Source organism: Danio rerio, chromosome 5 (genome assembly GCF_049306965.1).
Source record: "Danio rerio strain Tuebingen ecotype United States chromosome 5, GRCz12tu, whole genome shotgun sequence".
In the NCBI taxonomy this organism is placed as follows: domain Eukaryota; kingdom Metazoa; phylum Chordata; class Actinopteri; order Cypriniformes; family Danionidae; genus Danio; species Danio rerio.
The window spans coordinates 42,190,407-42,216,637 of NC_133180.1; the positions used below are offsets into that span (position 1 = coordinate 42,190,407).

General features: G+C 37.1%; 2 protein-coding genes across 34 annotated transcripts in view; one reads left to right on the plus strand and one right to left on the minus strand.

The window, feature by feature from the left end:
* npr3 (natriuretic peptide receptor 3) overlaps nucleotides 1-25,297 on the minus strand; it is a 36,732-nt gene extending 11,435 nt beyond the window's left edge. For 3 of the 4 annotated variants that reach the window (XR_012406064.1, XM_005165356.6, XM_073950902.1), the window contains exons 1-3: nucleotides 24,281-25,297; nucleotides 11,971-12,093; nucleotides 11,370-11,545 (exon numbers count right to left, since the gene is read on the minus strand). Coding sequence is in view for 3 of the 4 variants with exons in the window: in XM_005165356.6 (XP_005165413.1) it covers nucleotides 11,370-11,545; nucleotides 11,971-12,093; nucleotides 24,281-24,950 (969 nt within the window). In the remaining variant the exon portion in view is untranslated. 4 annotated transcript variants of the gene reach the window in all.
* Nucleotides 1-26,231, plus strand: part of arid3c (AT rich interactive domain 3C (BRIGHT-like)) — a 219,997-nt gene that overhangs the window by 75,923 nt on the left and 117,843 nt on the right. For 15 of the 30 annotated variants that reach the window (XM_073950907.1, XM_073950914.1, XM_073950908.1 and 12 more), the window contains one exon: nucleotides 25,264-25,439. The exons of the other annotated variants lie outside the window; for them this stretch is intronic. In XM_073950907.1, coding sequence (XP_073807008.1) covers nucleotides 25,401-25,439 — 39 coding nt within the window. In that variant the 5' untranslated portion in view covers nucleotides 25,264-25,400. The remainder of the gene's footprint in view (nucleotides 1-25,263; nucleotides 25,440-26,231) is intronic. 30 annotated transcript variants of the gene reach the window in all.

Consider the following 26,231-nt stretch of genomic DNA (forward strand, 5'->3'; position numbering starts at 1 on the left):
CTTATACAGTACACATGCATTTATTTTTCATTTGGCCTTGAAAATTTGAATTAAGCTGAAAAATGAATGAACAACTGCATACACTGTCTTCAGGATTCGAACAGTGAATAAGATAGACTCATGAACAGCACTGTGTTGTTCAATGAAATGTTAACCAATTAAAAACTAACTACCCAGCTGCCATGAATACTGAAAAGCACGAACTAATAGATGCTCATGTTATGATACGGATTAATGGTCCGTTCCTGCCGCAGAGCCATTTGCAGCATGTGCGCAGCCCAAGGCAAACAATAGTAAAACCTGGGGCTTAGTCAGTCTGCAGCCCACGGGGAGATTCGATAACCGGCTGCCAAGATTACTGTATATTTACATTCACCCTCAACTGCCTAATAAGAGTGAAACAGCAGGAAAAGCTGATATAGTCATATGACTGTTTATATACATATTCATTTTTGGAAGCGTGAACAGAGGTGAAATCTCCAAGCATTCGGAGCATAACAAACCCTGCCGTGTTTTCATACAGAGCACAGCTTGTGATTCAGCAACACAATGTATCGGACTGAACATTCCTTATGCAAAAAATATCATGCTTTCTCATTGCGAAACAAACCCCGCTGATATTTAAGATCAGGCATTATTGGTAACAGTTTGTGTAAAACTGATGCCATCTCGGCTCAAGAATGCGATATGAAAGGGATATAGAGACGATTTTGATTAAATTTCTATTGTTTTAACTTAGGAGTCAAAGGAGAGGGCTCAAGGTCGGTCACCCACGTTGAGATTTGGGATTTTCCATCAAAGTTTGCAGCACCTTTTAATGATAAAGTGATTTCTTATGTAACAAAAATAAATATATTCGCTGTAAGGTTTCACTGTTTCTTCACTTCTTTTTGTTCTTATTGCTGACGTCCCACACATTTCTTTATGCTCCTGGTTGTTGGTGTTAATCTGACACTCGGTTGTAACTCATTTCTTTTATCATTGCATGAACTCTATTTAACAGGCAGCCAATGATTTGAGAATTGGTAAGTTGTTCTAAAGAGACTGAAACTATCTAATAGCCTTATTTGTTTGGATGAAGGTCAAAGGGTTGTACCTTCTAACCACAAAAAGAGAATGCGGTCATGCAAAAAATTATTGCATCTTTACAATTCATTAAAGTTTCGCAAAAAAGAGTGGCCCATTAAAGCAAATGGCACAAGCCCAGGACACAACAACACAACATCAAAACATTTGTGGTGATGAACACCTGCTGTTTTTGAGAGCATGTACTTTTCCACATCTATCCAATCCATATTGTTTGCAAATATTTGAACAATGTGATGACAGCTGGCTTCTGTGGGCTCTATAACAGGCTCTTTAACGATCTAAGCACAAAGTCTAACGCGCATGGCGTGAAAGCATTAAGGGCTTGTCCAAATCCACTTTTGAGCTTTTAAGAAAAAATACGGCACTGGCGCATGGTCTAATAGTGTTGTGCTTATTCTCCTTATGAGAGTTATGTGTGTGTTATGAGCATAACGTGCATTAAACCAATCAGAGTCTCATCTCTCATTCCTTTTAAGAGTCAGTTTTGTCACCTTGACGCATTTGCGATTTACATGGTGGACCTTGCAAGTGGAAAAACAGTTAAACAGACAGTCTGCGTGAGGATAAATAATGAGTTTCTCAATTCGGCTTATTTAATTTCTCTTTACTTTATGTTTACTCTTTACTCCTTTACTTTCGTGGATAAGGAAACTATGTTGTATGCACTGAAGACATCCATTAGCCTATATTTTAATTCTGTTTGTTAAGCACAAAGATTTGTTTTAAAACTATTTCTAAATTCAGTTTTATTTCCAGCAAACGAATGAACAATAATAACGAAGTGTGGTCAAAAAACCACACCAAAAGTTATAAGCTATATGGTGATGCATACATCTCCAAAATCTCACAGCTGGACAAATCGTAACTTGTTTTTATTAAAACATAATATAAATTTGCATATAATCAATAATACTGCTAATATTAATAACATTATACAAATGCATATTATCATGGATAAACTGACTACAATAGAGCCGTATTCCGCAGGGCATAGAGGGAGTGTTTTTTTATATTTATGTAGAAAATAACATTTTAATCCTTTATTTTTCATGTAAAGATATTTGTGTATTGCTGTACATCCTGCGTTTATTAAGCAATGTGTAAGCTTGTTTTGGACTCATTGGTGCATAACTATCATGCTCTTTAAATGACAAAATAACTGTGCCATTGACTTTAGACCAGCTTTGAGTTGGTCAATGGCACAGTCTATTTCAGTTGCTTTAAAATAGCAACCTGCCAACAATGCACCTTAACACACGTCCTTTTTAGATCAGCACGCCCTTGAGTCCACAAAGTGGGCAAATGGATCTGCTAATTAAACACTGTGGCACAAAATATGAAAATAACAGTTGTGCTGATCTGAAAATTTTAACAAGTCATGTCCTACACACCTGGTGTATGATAGGGCACTGAGTTCTCCCTCTTGACTTGCATTGTTTGCTTGGTTTCGTCTCTGCCATTTTTTGGTCTGTGTGTTCTGATTTGCTTTCTGAACCATAGCTGAACACGCAATCAGATTTCTATCTCGCGCTGATGGCCCCAAAGATGCAAGTGCCAATTCTGTTTGCTTAATCGGGCAAACTCCCATCGATGTGAGACTGGCAAGAGCCAACATGTGGAACACACCAAGCAGACTAGCTTGATAGATGCTCACCAATGGCCTAACATTGCCCAATGGCCGACTATCGACATGGTGTATTCTGGCTCTAAGAGAATCTAGATTGAAAGCCATTATGAGTGACTAAACCACTTAGCAGCAGAACAAATTTAAAGAATAACCTAACACTTGCTAAGGAGTGTGTTATCATGGACAGAGAACTCGTCCAAATCGTAGTATCTGGAATGTGATAAATGAATTCAATTTAAGGGGTCATATGTACTAGGGCTGGGCGATTAAGTATAAGTAAGGTATTGATATTATACTGACTGAACACCATTGTCAATATCGATAATAAAAGATTTGATATGGAGTTTCGGTATGAAACTGTAACCAGGGGATGTGACACTGACAACAGAGTTCAGATTCACATGCAGGTTATTGAGGAGGTCAGGCAAGCAATGGTCAACACGGGTGCAAACAGATGTATAAAGGCAATCCCGAACCGTAGTCACAATAAAAGGCAGATGGTCACAAGGCTGGCGGCAGGTAGGGATTAACAGAATAACAAGGCGAGTGTAAACGCACAGCAAAACAAGACAAAACAAACACATTGTAATGTCACTGGATGTAAACAAGACTCGTGTATGTGTATGTTCTGTGTATGTGCTGCTTAAATTGTGTGTGCAATCAGTCAGTATAAGGAACGTGTGTGTGTGAGCGGAGTGCATGTATGGAGATGTAGTCCATGAAATGGCGGATTTGTAGTCCGTTAGTGATAGTGCATATTTTCCAGTGATCTATGGAGTTTAGATCGCTGGTGATCGTGACAAAAGCGCCATAGTTTCAATAAGCTTGGGATGTAAATTTGTCAGACTTGCACAATTTGCGTAATAATGATGGTTAGTTCCATTACTTGAAAAGCTTAGATTTGATTATCATATTTTGTTTTGTTTACAGAGTTTGAGGTTTATTGTATCATTATTATTCACACCTTACAGGTGTTGATTTACCTTAAAGGTTTGCTTTGATTGTTTAATATTTACTCTTTGCAATTGCACACACTTTGTATCATTTTATTTATCAAGTTTAAGAGTCTCTTTAACACTTATGTTTATTTTATTATAATGGGATCAGATATTTTGTTTAAATATATTTTTTATATTTTATTCACAAATGTGTGAATAAACTTAAATGAAAAACTTAGACTTTCCGCTGCTGATTGACTTATATGTAAAGTACTTTGGGTTGTTTTTTGACTGAAAACTGAAGGGTTGTGATGTTTAAATAAGTATGCAAGAGATTCTGGTATCAGAATCAGCCATTAGCAAAAATCTCTATTGACCAAAATTTGTTATTAGTGTAACTAACATTTTAATAGGGCGAGGCAGTGGCGCGGTAGGTAGTGCTGTCGCCTCACAGCAAGAAGGTCGCTGGTTCGAACCTCGGCTCAGTTGGTGTTTCTGTGTGGAGTTTGCATGTTCTCCCTGCCTTTGCGTGGGTTTCCTCTGGGTGCTCCGGTTTCCCCCACAGTCCAAAGACATGCGGTACAGGTGAATTGGGTAGGCTAAATTGTCCGTAGTGTATGAGTGTGTGGATGTTCCCCAGAGATGGGTTGCGGCTAGAAGGGCATCCGCTGTGTAAAAACTTGGTGGATAAGTTGGCGGTTCATTCCGCTGTGGCGACCCCGGATTAATAAAGGGACTAAGCCGACAAGAAAATGAATGAACATTTTAATAAACAGTATATATATTTCTAAAGGAAAACTCTTTTATGTTTAATTGGAGGTGAGAGAGAGCTGTATAATGACTAATTCACAGTGGTCTCAGCTGCTGTGATTAAACCAGCACGCTAGAGTGAATGTACAGTAACTCATCCTCAGGGCTCACTGGACTCACTGTTTAACCAATCAGCCTGTGTCTGTTTATTTGGGCTGATTAACTTCAGGCTCTGGCATGAAAAGGTGCAACCGCATGTCAGTTTCCTCACCCCGGTGAAAAATGACCCACTGAAGTCTCACTGTCACTACTAGGCAATTCTGCAATGACAGCAAGCTCAGAACACAGCTTTTCCATCTACTGCTAGAAAAACAGGTGATACTTTATAATGAGGTTGTATTAGTTAATGCATTTACCAACGTGAACAAACAATGAACAATACATTTATTACAGTATTTGTTCATGTTAGTTAATGAAAATAGAGTTGTTCATTGATAGTTCGTTAACTCACGGTGCATTAACTAATGTTAACTAGCATACATTTGGATGTTATTAATGAATTAATAAATGTTAAACAATTATTATTAATAATAATATTATGGGACATCATCATCTATTGTATGTGAAGGGGTTGTATTCATTTAGGATTCAGTGGCTAAAGCAGAACTTGTTATCTTTGATTGAAGCCCACTCGAAACCTTACATGATTAAGCCTTTATGTTGATTGGCAAAACCTCTCCAGATGATGAAAATCAAAGTCTAAATGCTATGAGTTCTAAATTCCGTGATGACCTTGCATGAAATCTTTCACCACAATAATGTTGCTTAATAATAAAGGTGGTTTGCACAAAAATGAATATTTGACAGGTCTTTTGTCTTCTGTGTAACAATAAACTTTTTTTTAGCTGAAACCATGCACTGTAAAGAAAAAAAACCCCGGTTGCCTTGCATTTTTAAGCTGAATCAAATAATCTCATGAGTCCATTGAACTTATATTATGTTAAACTGACTTAAAACAGCTTGTGTAAGTTATAAAATTAAGTTAGAACATGAATAACTTTATATATTTTTTATATATTTTTATATGAATAAGTTTAATAAGCTACAATGACCTAAAAACATATGTTATCATATCACATTGATCATATAATTTTTTACAGTGTGGTTTTTGGTAAGTTGAAATGCAAGTCAACAGCTACTGGTACTTTGCCATTTGCCATTAGGAAACTTCACTCCAGACATTTGCAAAGGTACTCAGGATTGTTTGCCAAAACTTGATCGATGATAAAAAAAAAATAAGGTTCAGAATAATGTTTAGTTTCTTACACAGACACCTAACTTCATTTGATGTTAAGTAGCCGTGGATATTAATTTTAATGAATTAATGTTTTTTAAAGTCCTTGACTTGCATTTTGGGCGGTGGCTCAGTAGTTAGCACTGTCGCCCAACAGCAAGAAGGTCACTGGTTCGAGCCTCGGCTGGGTCAGTTGGCATTTCTGTGTGGAGTTTGCATGTCCTTCCCGTGTTAACCTGGGTTTCCTCCGGGTGCTCCGGTTTCCCCCACAGTCCAAAGCATAGGTGGATTGAATAAACTAATTTAGCCGTAGTGTATGAGTAGTCTATCATACGATCATGGAAAACCTGGAAAAGGTTATCAAAATCAATTTTACATAGATATAAAAACAAATGTAAACAAAATAGACTGTTGTGTGTTCTAGGATATGCTGTAATAAATTTGACCGTCATTGTTTTTCTTATTATTAACCATGTATATGTAGACATTACATGAAACATTACGTCATGAAAATGAACTTAAAAGTTCTGGGAAAGTCTTGGAAAAGTCATGGAATTTTAGTTGTAACAATGCGCTGCGTAAAATATATGCTGGGATAGTACCATGCGGTTCATTCCAGTGTGACAACCTCTGAAATAGTAACTAAGCTGAAGGAAAATGAATGAATGACTTTCATTTCTTCTGTCACCAAGAACAACAGTTTCAGCTTAAAATTTGTTTAAATATTCCACTGAAGAAAAAAGTAACCTACATCTCAGATAAACTGTGGTGAATAAATTAACAGCAAATTGTCCTATTTAAGTAAACTATTTCTATAATCTTTACTGCATTACTTAAAACAACAAAAGGCAGCAAGACATACCATAGACGAAAATAGTAAAATTATAATAGTTTTTTTGTTACTTAATGGAATTGTTCATCCTAAAACAAAACTTTACTCTCCATTTACTCACACTCGAGTGATTCCAAACTTTTATACAGTTCAACAGAAGAGAGAATCTCATAAAGGTTTGTAACAAGTAAAGAGTGAATAAATGATGGCAGAATTTTTTGGTGAACTTTCGTTTAAAAATAAAATAAATATTAACTGGAACAAAATAAAATATATGAAATAAAATTTATTTCAGCTTATTACCATGAAATGTTTATAAAATATAATTAAATTTTTTTAAATAAAACTTAAAAAATTTAAATATATATATATATATTAAAAAAAAAAAAAAAATAAATAAATAAATAAATAAATATATATATATATATATATATATATATATATATATATATATATATATATATATATTTTTTTTTTTATTTTTTTTTTTTTATAAAAAATACTAAAATAACAATGGAAAAAATAAACCTACTGATTATTTCTTAAAACAATTTATAAATTGAAGAATTACTACAAAAATATTATTCAAAATACATACATCTCTAACTGGATAAAGAAATACATAAACAGCATACAAACATTACAACAGAAATTAATTGATGAATCGAATAAAAGAACTTCAGATAAATATATAAATTTAAAAGGCAAATAAGATAAAATTTACATTTCTTAAAGTCTGAAATTCATCATTTATAGATTTTAATGGTTTTATGTCTAGTCCTTCATTTTGCATTCTTAATTAGTTACTTACAATGAATCATACAGATAATAATATAGAATTATATATTTCTCTATAATTATGTAGAGAAATGTAATAACGTTTTGGCATTTCAGTGGTTGTATTTGCAGGTTGAGTCAAACTTGTGTGTGAAGTGTCTGTTCTGGAAAAACAGCGAAACCATCCATTGTTGATCAATGGAGTTGACTGAAGCAGAACAAACTGTCTGTAATAGGTCTGAGACTTCCTTTGTTTGTCTCAGTGTAGCCAATCGGCCACAGTGTGTTCAGATCCTGTGAGATGGTTTTAGGGGCCCTTAATGGTCAGCAACACGGTTGACTGCCTATCATGTTCTAGATAAGAGTTGTCAAGAAGAAAAGGAAAGAGGCAATCATGGGTGGCCATAATTTCATATGCAGTCTAGTGCATTGAGTTTGAACATCTATAATGTATGTTCCCAGTTGCTTCACTGACTCTTCATCTTAGACTTTTAGAACTTTGAAGCAGTTCCACTCAAATACAGGCAGAAATGTACATCAGCAAGCATTAAAATATCATTAGCTGAAACTTGACCCTCCACTTGAACAGCAATCACCTGATTTAAGAAGTTATGATTGGATTATACAGTCCCAAGGAGACTGGACTTTTAGAAATGTTAAATCTGTGATTAAAACTTTTGGAGATTAATTGAGCCTCAGAAGGTTTGTCATGCATGAATTTGATAACCTGATGCACAGCGAAGAGGAAAATAATTAACAGAAGGTGCCAAGATGACATCTATTACTAAGTATAATTCGGTTAACCTATCTTTTCTCAGCTGGTAAATGGTTATTGAAGCTGAAGAATGCAGTCTACTTTTAGGATAATTTCAAAGGATTTTCTAACTGGAAACTTTTGGAGAAATCCAATCGAACATGACAACATAAAAGACTTTATAGTGTAATACAGAAAAGATGTTCTTTAATGACTGTGGTAATCCAACACACCCACCTACTGGTCATCGGTGCATAAAAATACTTAGCATTTTTCACAGACTTGCTCATTTTAGAGTCGCAAAGATCATACAGTTGACACAGCCTTTGGATCTAAAACAGCAGTTTTTCAATATCTATATTTCACCAATCTTTCAAAGGTCTTACTTTGCAGATGGATTCTACAGTCGACCTCTAGAATGTTAACAGTGGAAACTGTCGTTTATCCAGCAGATTTACGTTCTGCAAATGGGGGGTTCTTTTGCAAATGAGTATGGCTGCATTTCCTGGCAGCAAGTATGAATTGCTAAAAGTCTGTGTGGATGCTCATAAGAACACCACTCACTCCAAGCCAATTCCAAAAATGTATCACCTTCCTTAATGAATAAAGTGAGCATTCTTCATCCAGCTCATTAATTCAGCATGAACACGGCTGTCAGATACATGCGGCAGCTACAAGGAGAAGGCCAAGTTTGAGAAACATCACATTAGCCCGTGCTTCTATCAGGTATGGCTTCTTGTGAAGTGTACTCGTACAATGAAATAATTGTGCTCAGCACACTGAAGTCTTGACATTCATATTTGGAACGAGAATGGCCTTTGTCTGAATATGTTTCATTCAACTTGGTGGTGGACCCCCACAAAGGTCCAGCTCCAGTCTTTTGTGGCCCCTGTTGATACAGCAATTCAGCCAGTCAAAAGTGGCAGGGCCCCCACTGAGGTTATTAACCTTGGCACTTCGATTCGTGCACAATTGTTTGTTTCAGAAAGACAGTTCCTGCTGTCTTCTTTAGAAAAGCTCTGACGGCTTCTCAAAAGAAGCTGAAATGATGGGGACAAAGAGCCAGACCAAAATATGGGGCCTGTATGGAAAGCCAAGGAACCCCATTCAAAAGCACTTATAGCGTGAGTGTGCTGTATTCTGATGTTAAACTGGCTGAATAAAGGAATTAGTTGCTCTCTGGCTATTGCAGGCCACAAAACGTAGGTGACTGTAAGAAGGCATTTGATTGATTGATTGTCTGATTTAGATGTATATTGGTAACGGAACAATAAAAAAGGTATGTATGAAAGTATACATGAAGGTTTTGCAACATTGTCACATTAATAAGCTTTAAGATTTATATCTTTTGCATTACATAAACAAACATTTATCAAAAACTATTTGTATTTTTTAAAATCTAACCGATTTTATGGTGTTGTTTAATTAATTTGATTTGATAATCAAACATATATTGTTTAGCTGAGAAATTACCCCAAAGCAGCACTTGTATGATACTGCACTCATTTTTATTGTGTATCATGCAATACAGTTGAAGTCAGAATTATTAGCCCCCTTTTGATTCTTTTTTTAAATATTTCCCAAATAATGTTTAACAGAGCAAGCAAATTTTCAAAGTATGTCTGAATATTTTTTCTTCAGGAGAAAGTCTTGATTGTTTTATTTTGGCTAGAATAAAAGCAGTTTTTAATAAAAAAAAAAACATTTTAAGGTCAAAACTATTAGCCCCTTTAAGCTACATATCTTTTGATAGTCTACAGAACAAACCATCAATAATCAATAACTTGCCTAATTATCCTAACCTGCCTAGTTAACCTAATTAACCTAGTTAAGCCTTTATATGTCACTTTAAGCTGTATAGAAGTGTCTTGAAAAATATCTAGTCAAATATTATTTCCTGTCATCATGACAAAGATAAAATATATCAGTTATTAGAAATGAGTTATGAAAACTATTTTGTTTAGAAATGTGTTGAAAAAAATCTTCTCTTTGTTAAACAGAAGTTGGGGGAAAAAATAAACGGGGGCGAATAATTCAGGAGGACTAATAATTCTGACTTAAACATGACACTAAATCTTATACAGGGTTAATTATGCCCCAGCATTGTATAAACTAAATCAATTCAAAGGTGTTGTGTGTAAGTTTTTCACCTCTAAAGCATAAAAATACCATACGTTTGCAGGTATTTAAGAAACATGCCAAGTGAACATTCTTGTTCATCTGAAAAACAATGCTAAAGTCAGATATTCTGCTTTAAAATTTACTTTACGTGTCGGAATGCTTTCTTTGTTTTGGTTCTTTTAACCTGTTCAATGCCACTTTAGCCAATTATATTTTAGCTCCCCGGGTGCGTATTTCATTCATTCAGTCATGAAGGCTCTCAAAGCATGCGTCCGTGACCGAAATGTGACCTCTGGTGGACAGAAGCAGACTCCGAAATGAGACGCAGATTGAGTTTCACATGAGGTTATTAATTAGCAAATTATATAAATATTACTAATGTAACCATTTGGGGAGCAAGTTACATTGTAGGCTAACCTTGTGTCCTAACAACACACTACTTGATTAGATTTGCAGTGATATACAATTTGTTTTTGTTTTTTTGCACCAGACAAAACACGATGAAATTTAAATACAGCCATTCAGAAGCACATAATAGTGCACTCACTCACAAACTGGTAAGGTTTATAATCTAAGTAATACATAATAAACCTCTTTAACATTATTAATTGTAGATGCTGAATCCATCATATGTGTTGGTTTTGAGTAACAGTTCTAAAGTTCAATTTCAAATGGTTTATTTTATTTTCAAGATCTGAGGTGAAGTATCTGCTGCTGCTTTCAGTAGTATGGCAATAAATGTCATCTATCGTGTGCTGTTGCTTTTATTAAGAAATGACTTACATCAACCTTGAATCAGCCTTTAGGCTCGATAGTCAGATTCACTCCTGTTTGTCTTCAATCTGGTCACCTGTGCTTGCATTTGTTTTGATCCAGGAATGCATTACCTAGTTAAACCACTGGGTGTCAAACTAACATACTTCCCCTTTAATGTTATAGGAAATCCGTTAGATGTGTTAAAATAGCATTTTTCATAACTAATTATTTTTATGTATATGCCATATATTAATATAGTATCAATATATTTTCAAATATCACTTATAAAATACCAGACAGAAATAATCTGAAATCCAATGAGCCTGATTTTCATTTCCCTTTTAAATTTGACAGTATATGACTGTTCTAGTTTGATTAAATAATATGTATTTTCAGTATATTCAGTAAATTTCTTTCAAAGACTCACGTACAGCACTGCAATCTTCACAAATAGGGATGTTGGACTGCTGTAGTGACTTTTTCATTTCTATGGAGAAGTCCTCAAACTCTGGCTTAGTGGACCTGAGCAGCGTTACAGTGTTGAGAAAGCTGTAGGCAGCCCTGGCTTCATCGTCATATTTGTCTCTTCTCCTCCAGGATCCATCCCCTGTAAAAAAGAAAAAGAAATAAAAAGAAATGTATGTATAAACAAATCATGTTCACATAATGAGAAAAGTATCTCATGGTAAGCATGTTTGCCTGTATCTGCTGATAAACCCTGAAAGACCATGGCTGAAATCTCTACTTGATTACTTCTGTGACAATGGGCCTTTTAGATATGCACAGGAACATCAGTGGAACATCCTGGACTTGTGCGCCGGACAATATCCAGGCACTATTGTGTTGAGCCAAATGTCTCTTGAATGTAATCTCTATCAAGCAGGAGAGCTGGGCCTCTCTCAGTTCACTTCAGATAGCTTCGTTGTGCTACAGGGTCATTGGACAATCTCGTCTCACTATGGCTCATCTTGGGAATAGAGATAAGCTCTGTAATCAGTGCACTTTACGGTGTGTACAGCAGTGGGGCTTTACCATAGGACGAGGAGTTGAAGAGCTCAATGTTGAAGAAGATGTGGCTGTCGCTGGTTAATTTTCGCCGATGTGCTGCCAGCATAAGGTCTCGTACTATGTCCGCCTTTGAGCACATGATGACCACTGCAAAACAATAAGGAACAGCATGTTACTTGTCATTTAAAACAGTTACTTTAAGATCAAATTGCCTTCTGGTTCACATTCAAAATGTCAAAAAAGCAATTATGTCTTCGTTGGGGAAGCAAGTAAAAAAAAGGTTAAACTGAGTGATTTTCCTGATGGTTAATGATTATGGACAGAATGTTGTAATTAAAAACTGAATTTAAAAGAAAAATCAAAAACAATCAATTGCATAGAGCACAACTAGTGAATTACGATTCTAGAGAGAAAGATTCAAGTCAGTTTTTTTTGCTGAATCAAAATTATACAGTTCAGTTTAGTTCTAATACAAATGACTCTTTAAGCTGGTTCCTTTTGCTGAGTCAAAGTGTTTCAAATGCAGCCTCTATGTGTCCTTCATTTCCCTAGTGATGAAAGATTCAAATGATAAAATCTTTTGCAGTCCTGACTATCCCAAGTTTCATTCCATGCAGTTGAGACATTTTTTTTGGAAAATGTCGCATTACACTTATATATGTATATGATATATGATTGGACATATCTAACAAATCAACTTTTAAAAATACATGTAAAATGTATATCATTTTTATACATTTAAAAAAGTATATAAATAACATATTTCAACATTTTTGATTTCAGTTTAATAACACTTGTAAAAAAATATTCCAGAATAAATACTCTTACACATTGAATTTCTGTCGGTACAGTTCTACACATTTTATTTACTTAAGCTATTCCACCCAAAGCTGACTTGTCACTAAATAAACATGACCATGTACATTTATTAGACAATGTGTAAAACTATGTAAATAAAGCATTTAATAGGCTACTCAAGCAAAAGTGTACGGCTGCAAACCCTAATTAATTGTACTTTTAAGAATATCTTGATCAAAACACTTAATACAAGCATAGGACAAATAATTTTAGATTTTACTCTCTGTACAAGTAGTCAAGTGTAATTTAAAAAGAATAATCCTGAGAAAGACATAAAACTAGACTGAATGTAATGTATGCTTTCCTGTTTTTTTACTTTAAGAGAAGTATATGAATAAAAAAAGTCAGAAATTAATTTCATACAGCATCATTCATAATGAACATCAAAGCTGATAAAATTTTAAGTGTAAACTCAAAAAATGATTTTTGCTGCTTGGTCAAACTACTTAGATAAAATTAGCTGAATCAATATAATTTTTGAGTTTTTTGGGGGGGACAACATAATTGGTTAATGTTAAATCTACCTAAATTTATAAAAACAATTAAGTTACTTTATTTGATTTATTTTGGGACAACATGTAGGAATTGTGTGTATCCCAGTATTTTTACAGTGTATGTGAAATCAAAATTTACATTGTTTATTTTGTTAACATTGTTTATTTAGTGCACATTGTTATTCTTTAGGTAAACAATCTACTGGGAAAAAAATGTTTGTTTTGGAATTTGAAGTCTGAACATTTGCTTCTACATTTGGAGTGCCAGTTCTTTGTTGACATCAGTTTTACGGCTTCAATCACAATAATCTTAAACACGCCCTTCCATGATGCTCAAAAAGAAAGCCCTCCCCTTGCTCAATACTCCATTTTGGTTTGAAGTACATCAACATACTGAAACTAGAGTCTCAGCGACTTCCAGATACTTCTTAAGTACTGAAGGCTTGAGAAACCTAGATCCATTACTTTTCGGTTGTCTGTATGATAATGGGGTATATGCACATGGACTTCTCAAGAGTTCACACTTAATTGATGATTGACAATAAAGCTTGTTTGGCATGCTATCCCAGGAGAGAGCCCTGAGCTTATGAGATCCTCGAGCCCTGGGCTCCCTCCCGTTTGCAGGGCGAGAGGAGAGTTTGAGGTCAATTAGATCTTGATAAACTCCCCCCGGCTTATTTCTAGCTAAGTGATGGATCTGGATGACTGAGGAGAGGTGTTCTCGCTAAGAGGTTGACTATGGTATCAATTTTGTGTGTTCAATTTACTTAGGGTGCGTGTTATTTGGAGTGTGGGAGAAAACCGGAGAACCCGGGGAAAACCCACGCGAGCACGGGGAGAATTAGCAAAACTCTGCATAGAAATGTCATCTGGTTTAGTAAGGACTTTAATCTGAGACGTTCTTGCTGTGAGGCAACAGTGCTTATCACTGGGCCGCTGTGTCGCCCATCTGAAAAGGAGGGGAAAAAGGGGTGGGTAGGGGGGGGTCCTTCAAGGCGAAAAAGATTGAGATAAGAAAAACTCAGGTTATTTTTAATGAGTTAGGAATCATCTGATTGGATAGTCAATCATAGGCTGATGCTGGAACAGCTGAGAACAAACATAAGCATGTGATCCTCTTGAAATTAGTTTATAAATCTCACTTAATTTTAGCGCTTTCAGCCTCAGCGCTTCCAGTAAACTGTCTTTCCATTATAAAATTGCCATGTTTATGGTGTGATTTCTTTAAAAATCAATGATCTTCACTGCCTGATAGATATCCGATAGGAAGCGGGTTTCAGGCCCCGTTTACACTAGTACATTTTAGTTTTAAAATGAAGTTTTAGTATGAAAACGATCCGTGTCCACACTAGCGTTTCACCCAGCGTTTCTGAACAGCTCTCCATCTACACCACACCACTGAAAATGCTTATACATGACCACACACACACAGAGACACTGGCATGCGCTGCAGCATATGTGGATGTCTGAGCTCCAGGCAGTCATCTCAGGCAGTCATCTACCCAGTTGAGAGCTGTGCTCGTCGGACTGTTCATCAAGGATCTACCGCCAGATCTAATCTCACTATATTTGTTGAACGTGACATTTAATTCATCTTGTTTTCTCTATCTAATGACATATTCTCTGACTTTAGTCTTTTGAATCTTACTTGTTCTCAAGTAACATGTTTTAGCTGGGCGCAAAGATAAGTTAATAATTAAAATAGCGACGTACATTCTGTATATTGACTGATTGCTTGCCTTTATTTTCTATAATGTATAAACTTACAGTACGTTATACTTTTATAATGGCCAATATTGATTATTAAAACTGATATTCATCAAAAGAGAGGGTATGTTTCGTATTTTCAATGAGAATAAAAGGAAGCTGTAATGTTATAGGCTCCGTTTTGTTATACGCATACAGTGTAGATGACCCTCATATAAATATGCAGCTACACGACGCCTCAACATTTCTGCTGTCTGTTAAGTTGCTAATATCAAAATGAAAATAGGCAGTTCCTTATACATATTTTCATATTGTTTAGAAAGTGAAACAACGTAGCCAGGGTGATGTGAATGAGGTTAATTACACTGTTCTCTTTGAAGATGTGTGTAGGATACTTAATATTGACGAAAAAGCCCCAATCAGATAGGCGAATGTCTGCAGCTCGCCTTCGTTTTTAGATGTCAGCATTTTTCCCCATCCACACTAAGATGGAGCAGCAGAGTTTTAAAATGAAAATGGCCCCTCTAGCGTTTTTTAAACGTTTTCGACGCTTGAAAACTCCGGCGTAGTGTGGACGGATGGCGTAACCGTAGCAAAACTTATGCATTTTTAAACTAAAATGTATTAGTGTAAACGGGGCCTCAGACCAGACATGAAGCACTGCATTAAATTCCATTTCTGCCCCGCCATGTGTTTAAAATATTTATTTTACCACAGTATTTTCAATGGAGTTTCTGCGATTGCCTGCTGATCCTGACAGCGCTAGCGGTTACACATTCTTTTTCATCCCATTTTACGCATGAACAACTTAATGAATGCTTAAGTCTATTTAACTGAATGTATTTTAATTGCATTACAACATCAATGCTGCAAAAGGAGCCTTGAGTCTATCATTGGCTGAATAACGCTAGATGTGCATGTAGCCAATAGCAAGTGCACCACAACCAGAATTATTCATTTTCATACATATGCCAATTTATTTTATAGCAGAAAAAATAAAGGACTCTGTTCTTGTAGGCCACAAATCCGACATGCACATTAAGGTATTACCGTCTTGATTCTGAGAACGAGCTCAGGGCTGTTCATTTAAGATCCGTCTTGACCTTTACACTATGGGCCAGCTCTACAAGAACATGTGGCATTGATTCAATCATGTAAGCACTGGCCCATAAGCACCATAGGATCACTTCTTTCTGACCCGGTCTACAGAAACACCGTCTGAGGCACAAAATATTTTCCCATGGAGCAAGGGGTCAAAAATAAATAAACAAACAAGCAAGCAAACAGAGTTTTTTTTTTAAAAAGTCGCAAAGTGTCCCATAAATAGGAAGATTCAGAGGATTGGAACTTTCCCCACAGCTCAGTCAGTGTAATGCGCCGCTTGAAATATCCTCAGCTGAGTGGGACAAACTTCACCTCAGTACTCCTGCACTATAGCACCCTTTAATTACAGAGCGCGCAGCACACTACAGTCCCTGTGTTGGCTCTCCAGCGATTCCATGGGGTACAACTCCAGCCAGCAATATTTCAAAAATCTGGATTTTCCCACTGACACTAGTTACAAATGAGCTGAGGAATGCAAAGGGGCAACACATGGCACACTTACCGTTGGTTGCGCTGCATTTAATGCACCTGGGGGTCTGTATGGAAGCACAGTGTGAACGTGCACATGGAAATAATATCGCTGTGCAAACTCATGCTATATCACTACCGAGCATAAGGGTTTACTGTCTCGCTTCTCTGTCCAACTCTGGCAGCATGGCACAGAATGCAAAATAAGCAGTAGTATAATGACATATCTCTGGCTTGGTAAATTCGCTCCCCGAGGGCCACAGCATTGCCAGTTTGTGCTTCGGTGCTCACGTCATTCACTGTCAAAACATTGCGACACCATACGCCATCCTGAATAAGGAGTGTTAACGGCTAACATCCTGACTTGGTGAGGAGACGTCGATGTTTATGTTTAGCTTGGACATAAGATGTTTAAAAAGATTATATAAGTTAAACAAACGAGGGATGTGTCATCTGGGATTAAATCTACAGTACATACAAAGAAGAGTGCGCATCAAGGGCAGAAGCTATATTTTAGATGCAGATAATAATAACTTGGTATTTATGTTATGAATTATGCAAAATTGACTCTCACACAGGGCTGGAACACTGATGTAAACAAACAGCCTCTACTGGGAAAATCACTGTTTTCTTTAATTAGTTCTTTTAATTCAGAACAGAAGCAGTGTTTAAAAATACATTTTTTAAAAATGTTCCCCTACTGTGAGGAAACAGCAGAAGATGGAAAGCATCTGATCATAGTGGTATGGATGCCTGTCATTAAAAATAATTAAATGTAAATTGAAAATGTAATTAAACTCTTACATTGATTTGAATAATGCAATTGATTCTATAGACTTCATACTCTCACAGGCCACTTTATTAGGTACACTTTACTAGTACAAGGTTGGACCCCTTTTGCCTTCAGAACTGCCTTAATCCTTCATGGCATAGATTCAACAAAGTACTGGTAATATTTCTCAGAGATTTCACTCTATATTGACATGATAGCATCACACATTTGCTGCAGATTTGCCGGCTGAACACCCAAAATGCAAATCTATCATTCCACCATACACCAAAGGTGCTCTATTTGATTGAGATCTGGTGACTATGAAGGCCATTTGATTACAGTAAACTCATTGTCATGTTTAAGAAACCAGTCTGAGATGATTCGCGCTTTATGACATGGCGCATAATCCTGCTGGAAGTAGTGATAAGAAGATGGCTACACTGTGGTCATAAATGGATGGACATGATCAGGAACAATATTCAGGTAGGCGGTGCATTGACACGATGCTCATTTGGTATTAATAAGCCCAAAGTGTGCCAAGAAAATATCCCCCACCAAATTCTGACCGTACCATCTGAATGTTACAGCAGAAATCAAGACTCATCAAACCAAGCAACGTTTTTCCAATCTTCAATTGTCCAATTTTTGTGAGCCTGTGCAAATTGTAGCCCCAGCTTCCTGTTCTTAGCTCACAGGAGTGGCACCTGGTGTAGTCTTCTACTGCTGTAGGCCATCCGCCACAAGGGTTGGACATGTTGTGCATTTAGAGATGCTCTTCTGCATATCTTAGTTGTAACGAGTGGTAATTTGAGTTACTTTTGCCTTCCTATTAGCTCAAACCAGTCTGGCCATTCTCCTCTGACCTCTGGTATCAACAAGGCATTTGCGTCCACAGAGCTGCCGCTTATGGGTTTTAATTTCTCTTTTTCGGACCGTTCTCTGTAAACCCTAGAGAAGGTTGTGCGTGAAAATCCCAGTAGGTCAACAGTTTCTGAAATACTCAGACTAGCCCGCCTGGCACCAACAAACATGCCATGTTCAAAGTTACTTAAATCCCCTTTCTTCCCCATTCTGATGCTCGGTTTGAACTTCAGCCGATCGTCTTGACCATGTCCACATGCCTAAATGCATTGAGTTGCTACCATGTGATTGGCTGATTAGAAATTTGCGTTAACAAGAAGTTTTACAGGTGTACCCAATAAAGTGGCCAGTGAGCGGAGATCCAGCTTTGTGAGATTATAGTTTAAATTAGTACCTAAAATCTGACTTTATCATAAAATAAACATTCATAAATATAGGCCCTTTAAGCTGTGGCCTAAGTCTTTTTTAACATGGACAATTTAAACTTGCCCAACCTTATTATCTCTAACATTTAAAATTTGATTTTAGTACCTGATTTCGAACACAAAGCATATTTAGTCTACAGTCTTTCAAGAACAGTCCACAGTCTTTTAAATCAGCGATTATCAGACTGTGCTGCGCCATTTAACTTATCTGTACTTTATTATGATTGCCTCAGCCATGCCAACCAGCAGGCCACAGCTTTATGCAACAGGTTCAAAACTGGCCTGACTAACACTGACAACAACAAAAACAAGGGCACTGCAATGACCACTGAATCAAATCAGCCGTCACGGGCGCTGGAAAATGTCCCAATGACGTCCTCTAAACATGACTGCAGGCAAACAAAACCTATTTGGCAATCTGTGCTGGAATCTTATTATGATAAACTGTGTGAGAGAGTAGATAACGATGAATGCTGATATTATAAGCAGCCACATAAATCAACTTGCTTACATGATTGTGTCACTGACCATTTCAGCCAACAAACACTGTTGCAGCATGCATTTTGAAGTTAAAATGATTACTCGAAAATAAATAATGCATCTAAAGTGAAAGGCAGTGTGTATTAAAAATACTTATAAAGATGGTCAGCATTTTTGGCATCTGTACTGTATAAATACTCACTAATACAGTACATACAGCTATTCTACTTTTCATGATCCTCTCAAAACAAAGCAATGATGTGTCTACCATGTCTAGAATACTAATTTCGATGACAGCAATCTACCTCATGGAACAGGCTGCACCATTTAGCATTCAAGTGTATGCTAATTTATACAGTGGCTATGTCTATAATTTATGTTAATATAAACACTAACTTTTATGACTATAGAGCTACAGCAAGCTGGTTACAACTTTGTAAAAAGGTTTTAAAATTTTGATTTATATGTTTATTTTCTATTAGCAGAAAAAAAAAGTTTTCTCAATTTTATTTTGGAAAATGGCTACTTTAGTAGCAATCACACGCTCCTTAAACATTATATTTCTGATGTCACATCTATTTTGGTCACAATGCTAAATGCAAGCAATACAGTGGAACTAAATATAATGCCATTGATTGCTAGAATACTATTGATTCTGACATTTGAAACTGTACAGTGTTTGGACACAAGTTTTTCAACATGGGCGGCAATAGTCCTGTTTCAAGTGATGTTATGGAAGTAGTGATTGCTTTTTCCATCTGTTTAGTAGGGGTGTAACAGTACAGTCATGATTCGGTGCATACCTCGGTTTTGGGGTCATGATTTGATATTAGGTCAGTGCAACAGGAATAAGCAACAAATCCATAGTGCCACAGTGGTTTTTGTATTTTTTATTTTTTTTAGAAGAAGTGTTTTGTCGCAATCAGCTACATAACTGAAATGTTTCTTGTGATAGAAAAGTACAACATAGATATAATAATGAAAGATAAAATTGTTTGTTAAACTTTCAAAGGTTACGCTCAATCCTCTTTTAAAACAATTAAAAACTATTAAGGGGCTGATCACACCGAACACGCTTTTACGATCCAAAAAACACGAGGCACAACGCAATGGCTTTTATGTTGACTAGAAAAAAAGAAGTGCAGTGGTTTTTTATGTCACTAGGAAATGACTGAATCAGCTGTGCTACTGTGTGCGAGTGTTGCCGTTGATATTGATATAATTGTAATATTTAATAATAATGTGATATTCCAAATTTGTAAAGTCATACAGCTCCGGATAACTCAAAACAGTAACCACTAGTCTCTTCTCTGTCTTAGACTAAGATAGAGAATTCTCTGTAGTCGTCTTGACAACACAAACACTGCTGTCAACTCAGCGGAAACCCCGCCTCTGCTTTCATTTGATTGGAGAATGAAAAAGACGTGACTGACGTAATCTTTCTAATTAGAGTTGACTTTTTTAAACTGAGAGCGCACAGTGCGCATCAACAAAAACACAAGGCGCAGCAGGCTGTTAAAACGCGAGGTATGCAGGACGCATAAGCAGCGCACAAAATGCTCACGAACATTAGTAAACCATTTAAAAGATACGCCTCTCAACGCTAAAAGCACGTTTGGTGTGATCGACCCATAATTGGGCATTAAATTGAAGATTCATTAAGCGAAGAAAGAGGGGAGCGAACAACTGTTGTCAGTTAGCTCACAAAATAAGACACAAACTGTGAGAAGACCCATGTTTTTATAGTTTACAAAGTTAAAATGCAAAGAAATAAACAGTAATTTAATGCCCTGCTACATTTGCTGAATTCGTAATTCATCATACACACAACCAAAGTTTGTTCTATTATTATAAAGACAATTGTGTTTATATAAACACTATTAATGAGGACTTCTCTCCTCCTCAAGCCCCGGGTCTGAATGCAGACTCTTGGAGGTCTCTTGCCCTGTCTATTTCAACTATTAGCTCTGTTATTAATCTGGAGGATTTTAAACATAGGCGAACACAGCAGCACAGATATAGGCGATGTGTATGAATGGTAACGAACTTAACTGATAAAAGACAAAGTTCGCCATTCTCCAATTCTCGTACAGCTCTCCTGACAAAGATGCTTGCTGCACACAAACAGCTTTGCTGTATCGGCCCTGACAGCATCGCAGGGAAACACATGCAACAAACCCTGTGGATCATGAAAACAAACACATATGATCCTTTATGAATGGCTAAATGCTGCGTGCCGAATGCGGAGTCCGTGGACGCAGTCTTACCCAGTTATCATCATAGGGTCTCACAGCTTGGCAGGTCTGCTTTGCCTTCACAAAGCATGTGCAGTCATGAATAATTAAGAAATAGGGTCTTCTCATAGAATCAGAAATGTCAGCTATGAATAATAATTTTGGTTCTGCCCCAAAAATTATTTTAAAGCTGGAAGATGAAATAAGCTGACAAAAGCTTAAAATTACCCAGTTTTCCCCACTATTGAAGCTGACAGGTGCTAACGTTGTCTTAACTGATGCTTAACACACACAAATCTCTTAAAATCTCAGAAAAAAGTACTTGAGGGTGTCTTGAACCTTTAAGGTGCTATGTCAAATTCAAAATTTCCAATTTAAATTTTGTCAATGTTCATGAATAACAATACATATAAATATCTACTGTAACTCCTAAAATGTTTTACTTCTGATTTGGCAGGGACTTTAGAGATGTGCTGTGCCCTCTTCTTTTATTAACAATTTGCACATACACAACAAAAATTACAAACAGCAAGAAAGAATCTGATGATTTGGATATATTTTAGCAAGCTTTGCAACTGACCCTACATAGAAGTTTAACAAACAATAAATATAATTGAATTATGCGCCTTTGTTGTCACCTGCCAGTTTGCCCAACAAACAAACAAAACAGTATTCTAATAATATAGGTGGATTTAAACAGTTGTGAAAAGTTGCTTGCATGACACTTGCAGCACAGCAAGATATACAAAATCCGCACATATTACTTTCATCTGTTTCAGATTTTTCCTTTAAAATACTCAGAATTATGCTGAGAAATCACACCTTTGGGTGGATTCTGTGAATATAAATGTGAACTTCATTGTTAGATTTCAGAAAAGCCTTGAAACAGCTGTCAGATTTTGCCCTGAGTGTTTGGGTGGTGGCCTGAAAAATGCATCCCATCACTGAGATTCCACTTTCCCACCTCTGCATGCACAGATCAAAGGAAGTGCGTGTCATCATACGAAGGGCATTCCATACTTGTACCTTTACAGCTGCTGCTGGGGATCACAACATGTTGAGGACCTCTAGCTGCTGTGAACTAGTTGAAAAGGGAAAGAATGATATAAAAAGGCCTCGAGAGCTGTAACCCTGACATTGTTGGTGTCAAAACAGCCTCAAGACAGCATTAACCTCCTACCCCGTTTCAGTCATTCCATACTGACATTTTGAGAATTGGTGGAACATTCCTTTAATGACCAGCGTTCAGGCAATATGCTTTAGCTTAAGAAACCTAAGATGTTCGTTTCAGCGCACGGGACTGTCTTAGAAAAGCGATACAGGGGACTAGGCCTTGTGCAGGGCCCCTGTATTGAGGCATATCTGTATATTTTCTAAAATCGACAACATCCTTGCTAGGAATGTGAGAAATGCACTGTTTATGAAACAGGATCAGTAAGGAGGTGCACAGTCAGACTTACTGTGAAATGCCACAGATTTGGGGCAGACGGATATGATGTTTGAGAGCAGGCTAAAACAGCAGACAGTTCATAGTTTTGACAGCAGGCATATCTTTTAGCGCCACAATGTGTCCAACAGCAATAGTAGCAGTGAGCTCCGGGGAGGGTGTATCCTCTCTGGTTATTAAGAATCAGCCAGGCAGACAGCGCATGACTTTACTCGCCATGAGACAAGCTGTTAAAAAGTGCTGGAGGATGTCTAGAGGAGTGCTAAAGCCTACAATTGCTCCCCAAAATTCCAACAGCTCTTGCTCAGTGTTGACCGTCTGTCAAAATTCTGATCATTTTTTCCACAAGCTTTTTTTCTTTTCAACTGACCTCTTGCCTGTCTGTATTGACGGGAACCCCAAGGAGATCACAGAGGGATTAAAACACCACTTATATAGCCACTTCTGACATCTTTCTATATTTTCTAAATCTAACCTTCCCTAACATGTGTTGGAGTTCCTTTTCATGAATTATCATGTAATGTAAAAAAAAACACTTAGAGAAACACATAATTTCCAGTTTAATAACAAAAGTGGCCTAATAACATTAGGAAATGTGTTGACCCGGGGCAATACTTTGCAAAATCCACCCTCTTGACCTGCAAATACTCGAGTTGAGTCACAGCATACTGCAGAAAACAAGCTCCTGGTAAAAAAAATATCTGACTACACTGATTTTTCAGAATGGTTTTCAAGCTAATATTCTCTACAGGTCAGGTAGTTACCCTTAATAGTGTTTGACGAGTAGCCAGGAATGTAAAATGTCAAAGAAAAGGAAAAATACTACTCTGCTTTGAATATCTTAGAGGTTCTATGACAGATTTGATCCCAGGACCCACACCCACTCCCATGTTTCTAATACATCATTCATTTGCAATGGAAAGGAGATATTGATTTATTCCTATCAATGTGGATTACTACCACTGGTGTAGTTTAGTAGTTAGGGTCTAGGCTGGTAAATGAAATGTAAAATGCTCCACAAGGTGTCATCTATTCCACTTGTGAAGATAAACACCTACTAGAAAGAAGATTATCTGCCAGATTGTTTTTTTAACAAATACCAAAATAAACTTTTTTTTTATTTTTTATGGCAAGCCATTTCATTTGATTTATTTGAACTAATATTCAGACTATATGGGATAGAAACAAATCTGAATAGTCAACACTTTTAAAACTAAGAGGTTCCAGCAACCGCTGTATGAAGCTGTTTGATTGTATGAAGTGGTTGATATCAAACAGATCTTGCATCTCCAAATAATTTATTGTACAAAACATGCAATATAATTATTATGTACAACTAAGTAACCTATTTAATAGTCTACATACAGTAAGGTTACCAGTGTTAAATGCGAATATCTATCAAAAAAGTAACTGAACAAAAAGGTTCGTAAGAAATAAATGTTAATGCGGCTTGCCATGACACGGGAACTAATGACGGACTTTACCTTCGCTCCCGTAGACGGAGGTGATGATCCCGTCGGGGTCTACTCTCTCCTCGTTGGAGTTCAACACGGCAAAATCTGTTGAGATGTGGTACTCAGAGAGCACCGTAAAAACTCCCTCCATCGTAAAGTAACAGTTTCTCTCATCTTTATCATCGTCGTAAATCAAATACGCGGTTCTCCAGCCGAAATGTCCGAATATCGCCTGAAAGGTCTCAGCCATCTTCAGGTATGTTGGTGCGATTCGTGTCAGATGAGAGTACTCGGGGGTTTTGCTGTTGAAGCCGGTGGCCAGAGCACCTGCCGAGATCACCGGGATGTTCCAGTGCGATGCCACCCTCGTGACCGACGAAGCCGCGTACTCGCACACCGGACCGAGGACCAGGTCGGGACGCTCGTCTTTCTGCCGGTCCACGAGCGCGTAGAGAGCGTCCATCCCGCACGCGGAGTTCTCAAAGCGCACATTGAATCTCAGTCCCGCATACGCGTCTGCTTCTCTGAGGGCTTTTTTCGCGTACTCAATAGCCGGAAAAACTCTCGTGTACGAGAACAGGTATGTGTTGTTGCGAGGCAACATGACCATCACTTCGATGTTGTCATTCAGTGCACTTGTCCTGCCAGGCACCATGAGCACTGCCCAAATGGACAGACAGAGTGGCATGAAACATGACATCTTTAACACCAATGAACGAAGTAACTGACAGTTTGTCTTTTTCTGTCAAAGCTGTTGAAAGTTTCTCTCTCTCCCTCTCTCTCTTTTGCCTTCTCTCCAAAGTTGATTGCTATATAAATTAAGACGTATCCTTAATTGAACTTAGTGTGGTACAATCCCACTCTTTCAGTTTATGAGTGAGTTGTGTCGTGTGTGTCTCTCTCCTGCAAGTGTGTCCAGAGCCCTTCTCTCTCTCTCTTTCTCTTCCCCTGTTTGGAGTCTTCTCTGGGTCTCTGTCTAACTCTCCGCTTGCCTGTGTAATTACTCTTGTTAGGATGTGTGAAGTGTGCGGCTCGGCTGGTCACCACACATGCTGCAGTCTAGGAGGAATTTTCAAGCATCCTTTCATTATTATTCCTGCGTCATTACTGCGCTTCCCGCCCCCTCCTTAAAGCGACAGTGCTGCAAACCATGACAGTCAGCAACTTCAGTTTGGATCAAGCGGTCAAGGTACAGTCCTCACATCACGCTTTCAGCTAATTAGTGATGCTCATATAATATTACGTGATTTTGTAATTATTAAACTATGAAACACATTTAAAACAAAAACGTCCTGATGCAGAGTTGTGCAATATGACATTTCTGTTAATTATTAATTATGCGATTGCATACTATTCAATGCAACAAACATTAACCCAACAATAAAAGGAAAGCATCTGTTTAATTAGCAATAAAAGCTGCAAAATACAAAGTTTAAATTTTAAAATGAGCAACAAAAGAGCAAACTAGAAACAGAGAAAAACTAGAAACTTCACAAAATTGGAGTTATTGACAAGGCTCTTGAAGCCTAAAAGAAAGTTTACTGCAAGATGAGTCTGATATCAAGGGGGAATATGTAAACTAAAGGCCACAGATGTGTATTAGTGGGCAAGTATGACTAAGGCCATATACGTCATACATATTTTCAAAGACATCCAGCAAAGAAGTGTGAAACCCATGCTTCATTTTCACGTTAGAAATCTGGCCATAGTATTTTGCACCAGATGCAATTCATCAAACGCCAACTGTGGACATATGCAGCAAGATATTACTGAATCACAGTTTAATTACATCAGAATTACATCAGAAACATCACACTTCACAGTAACAAAAGCAATCATACATACTTTAGATGATCTAAAATCATACGTATCTGTATTGTGGACTAAATGAGTGAACAAGTCAACATTTTTGACCCTCCCCTCCCCCTGTTTGTTTGTTTGTTGTTGTTTTGGTGGTTGATATAGAAGGAGAATCTTTTTA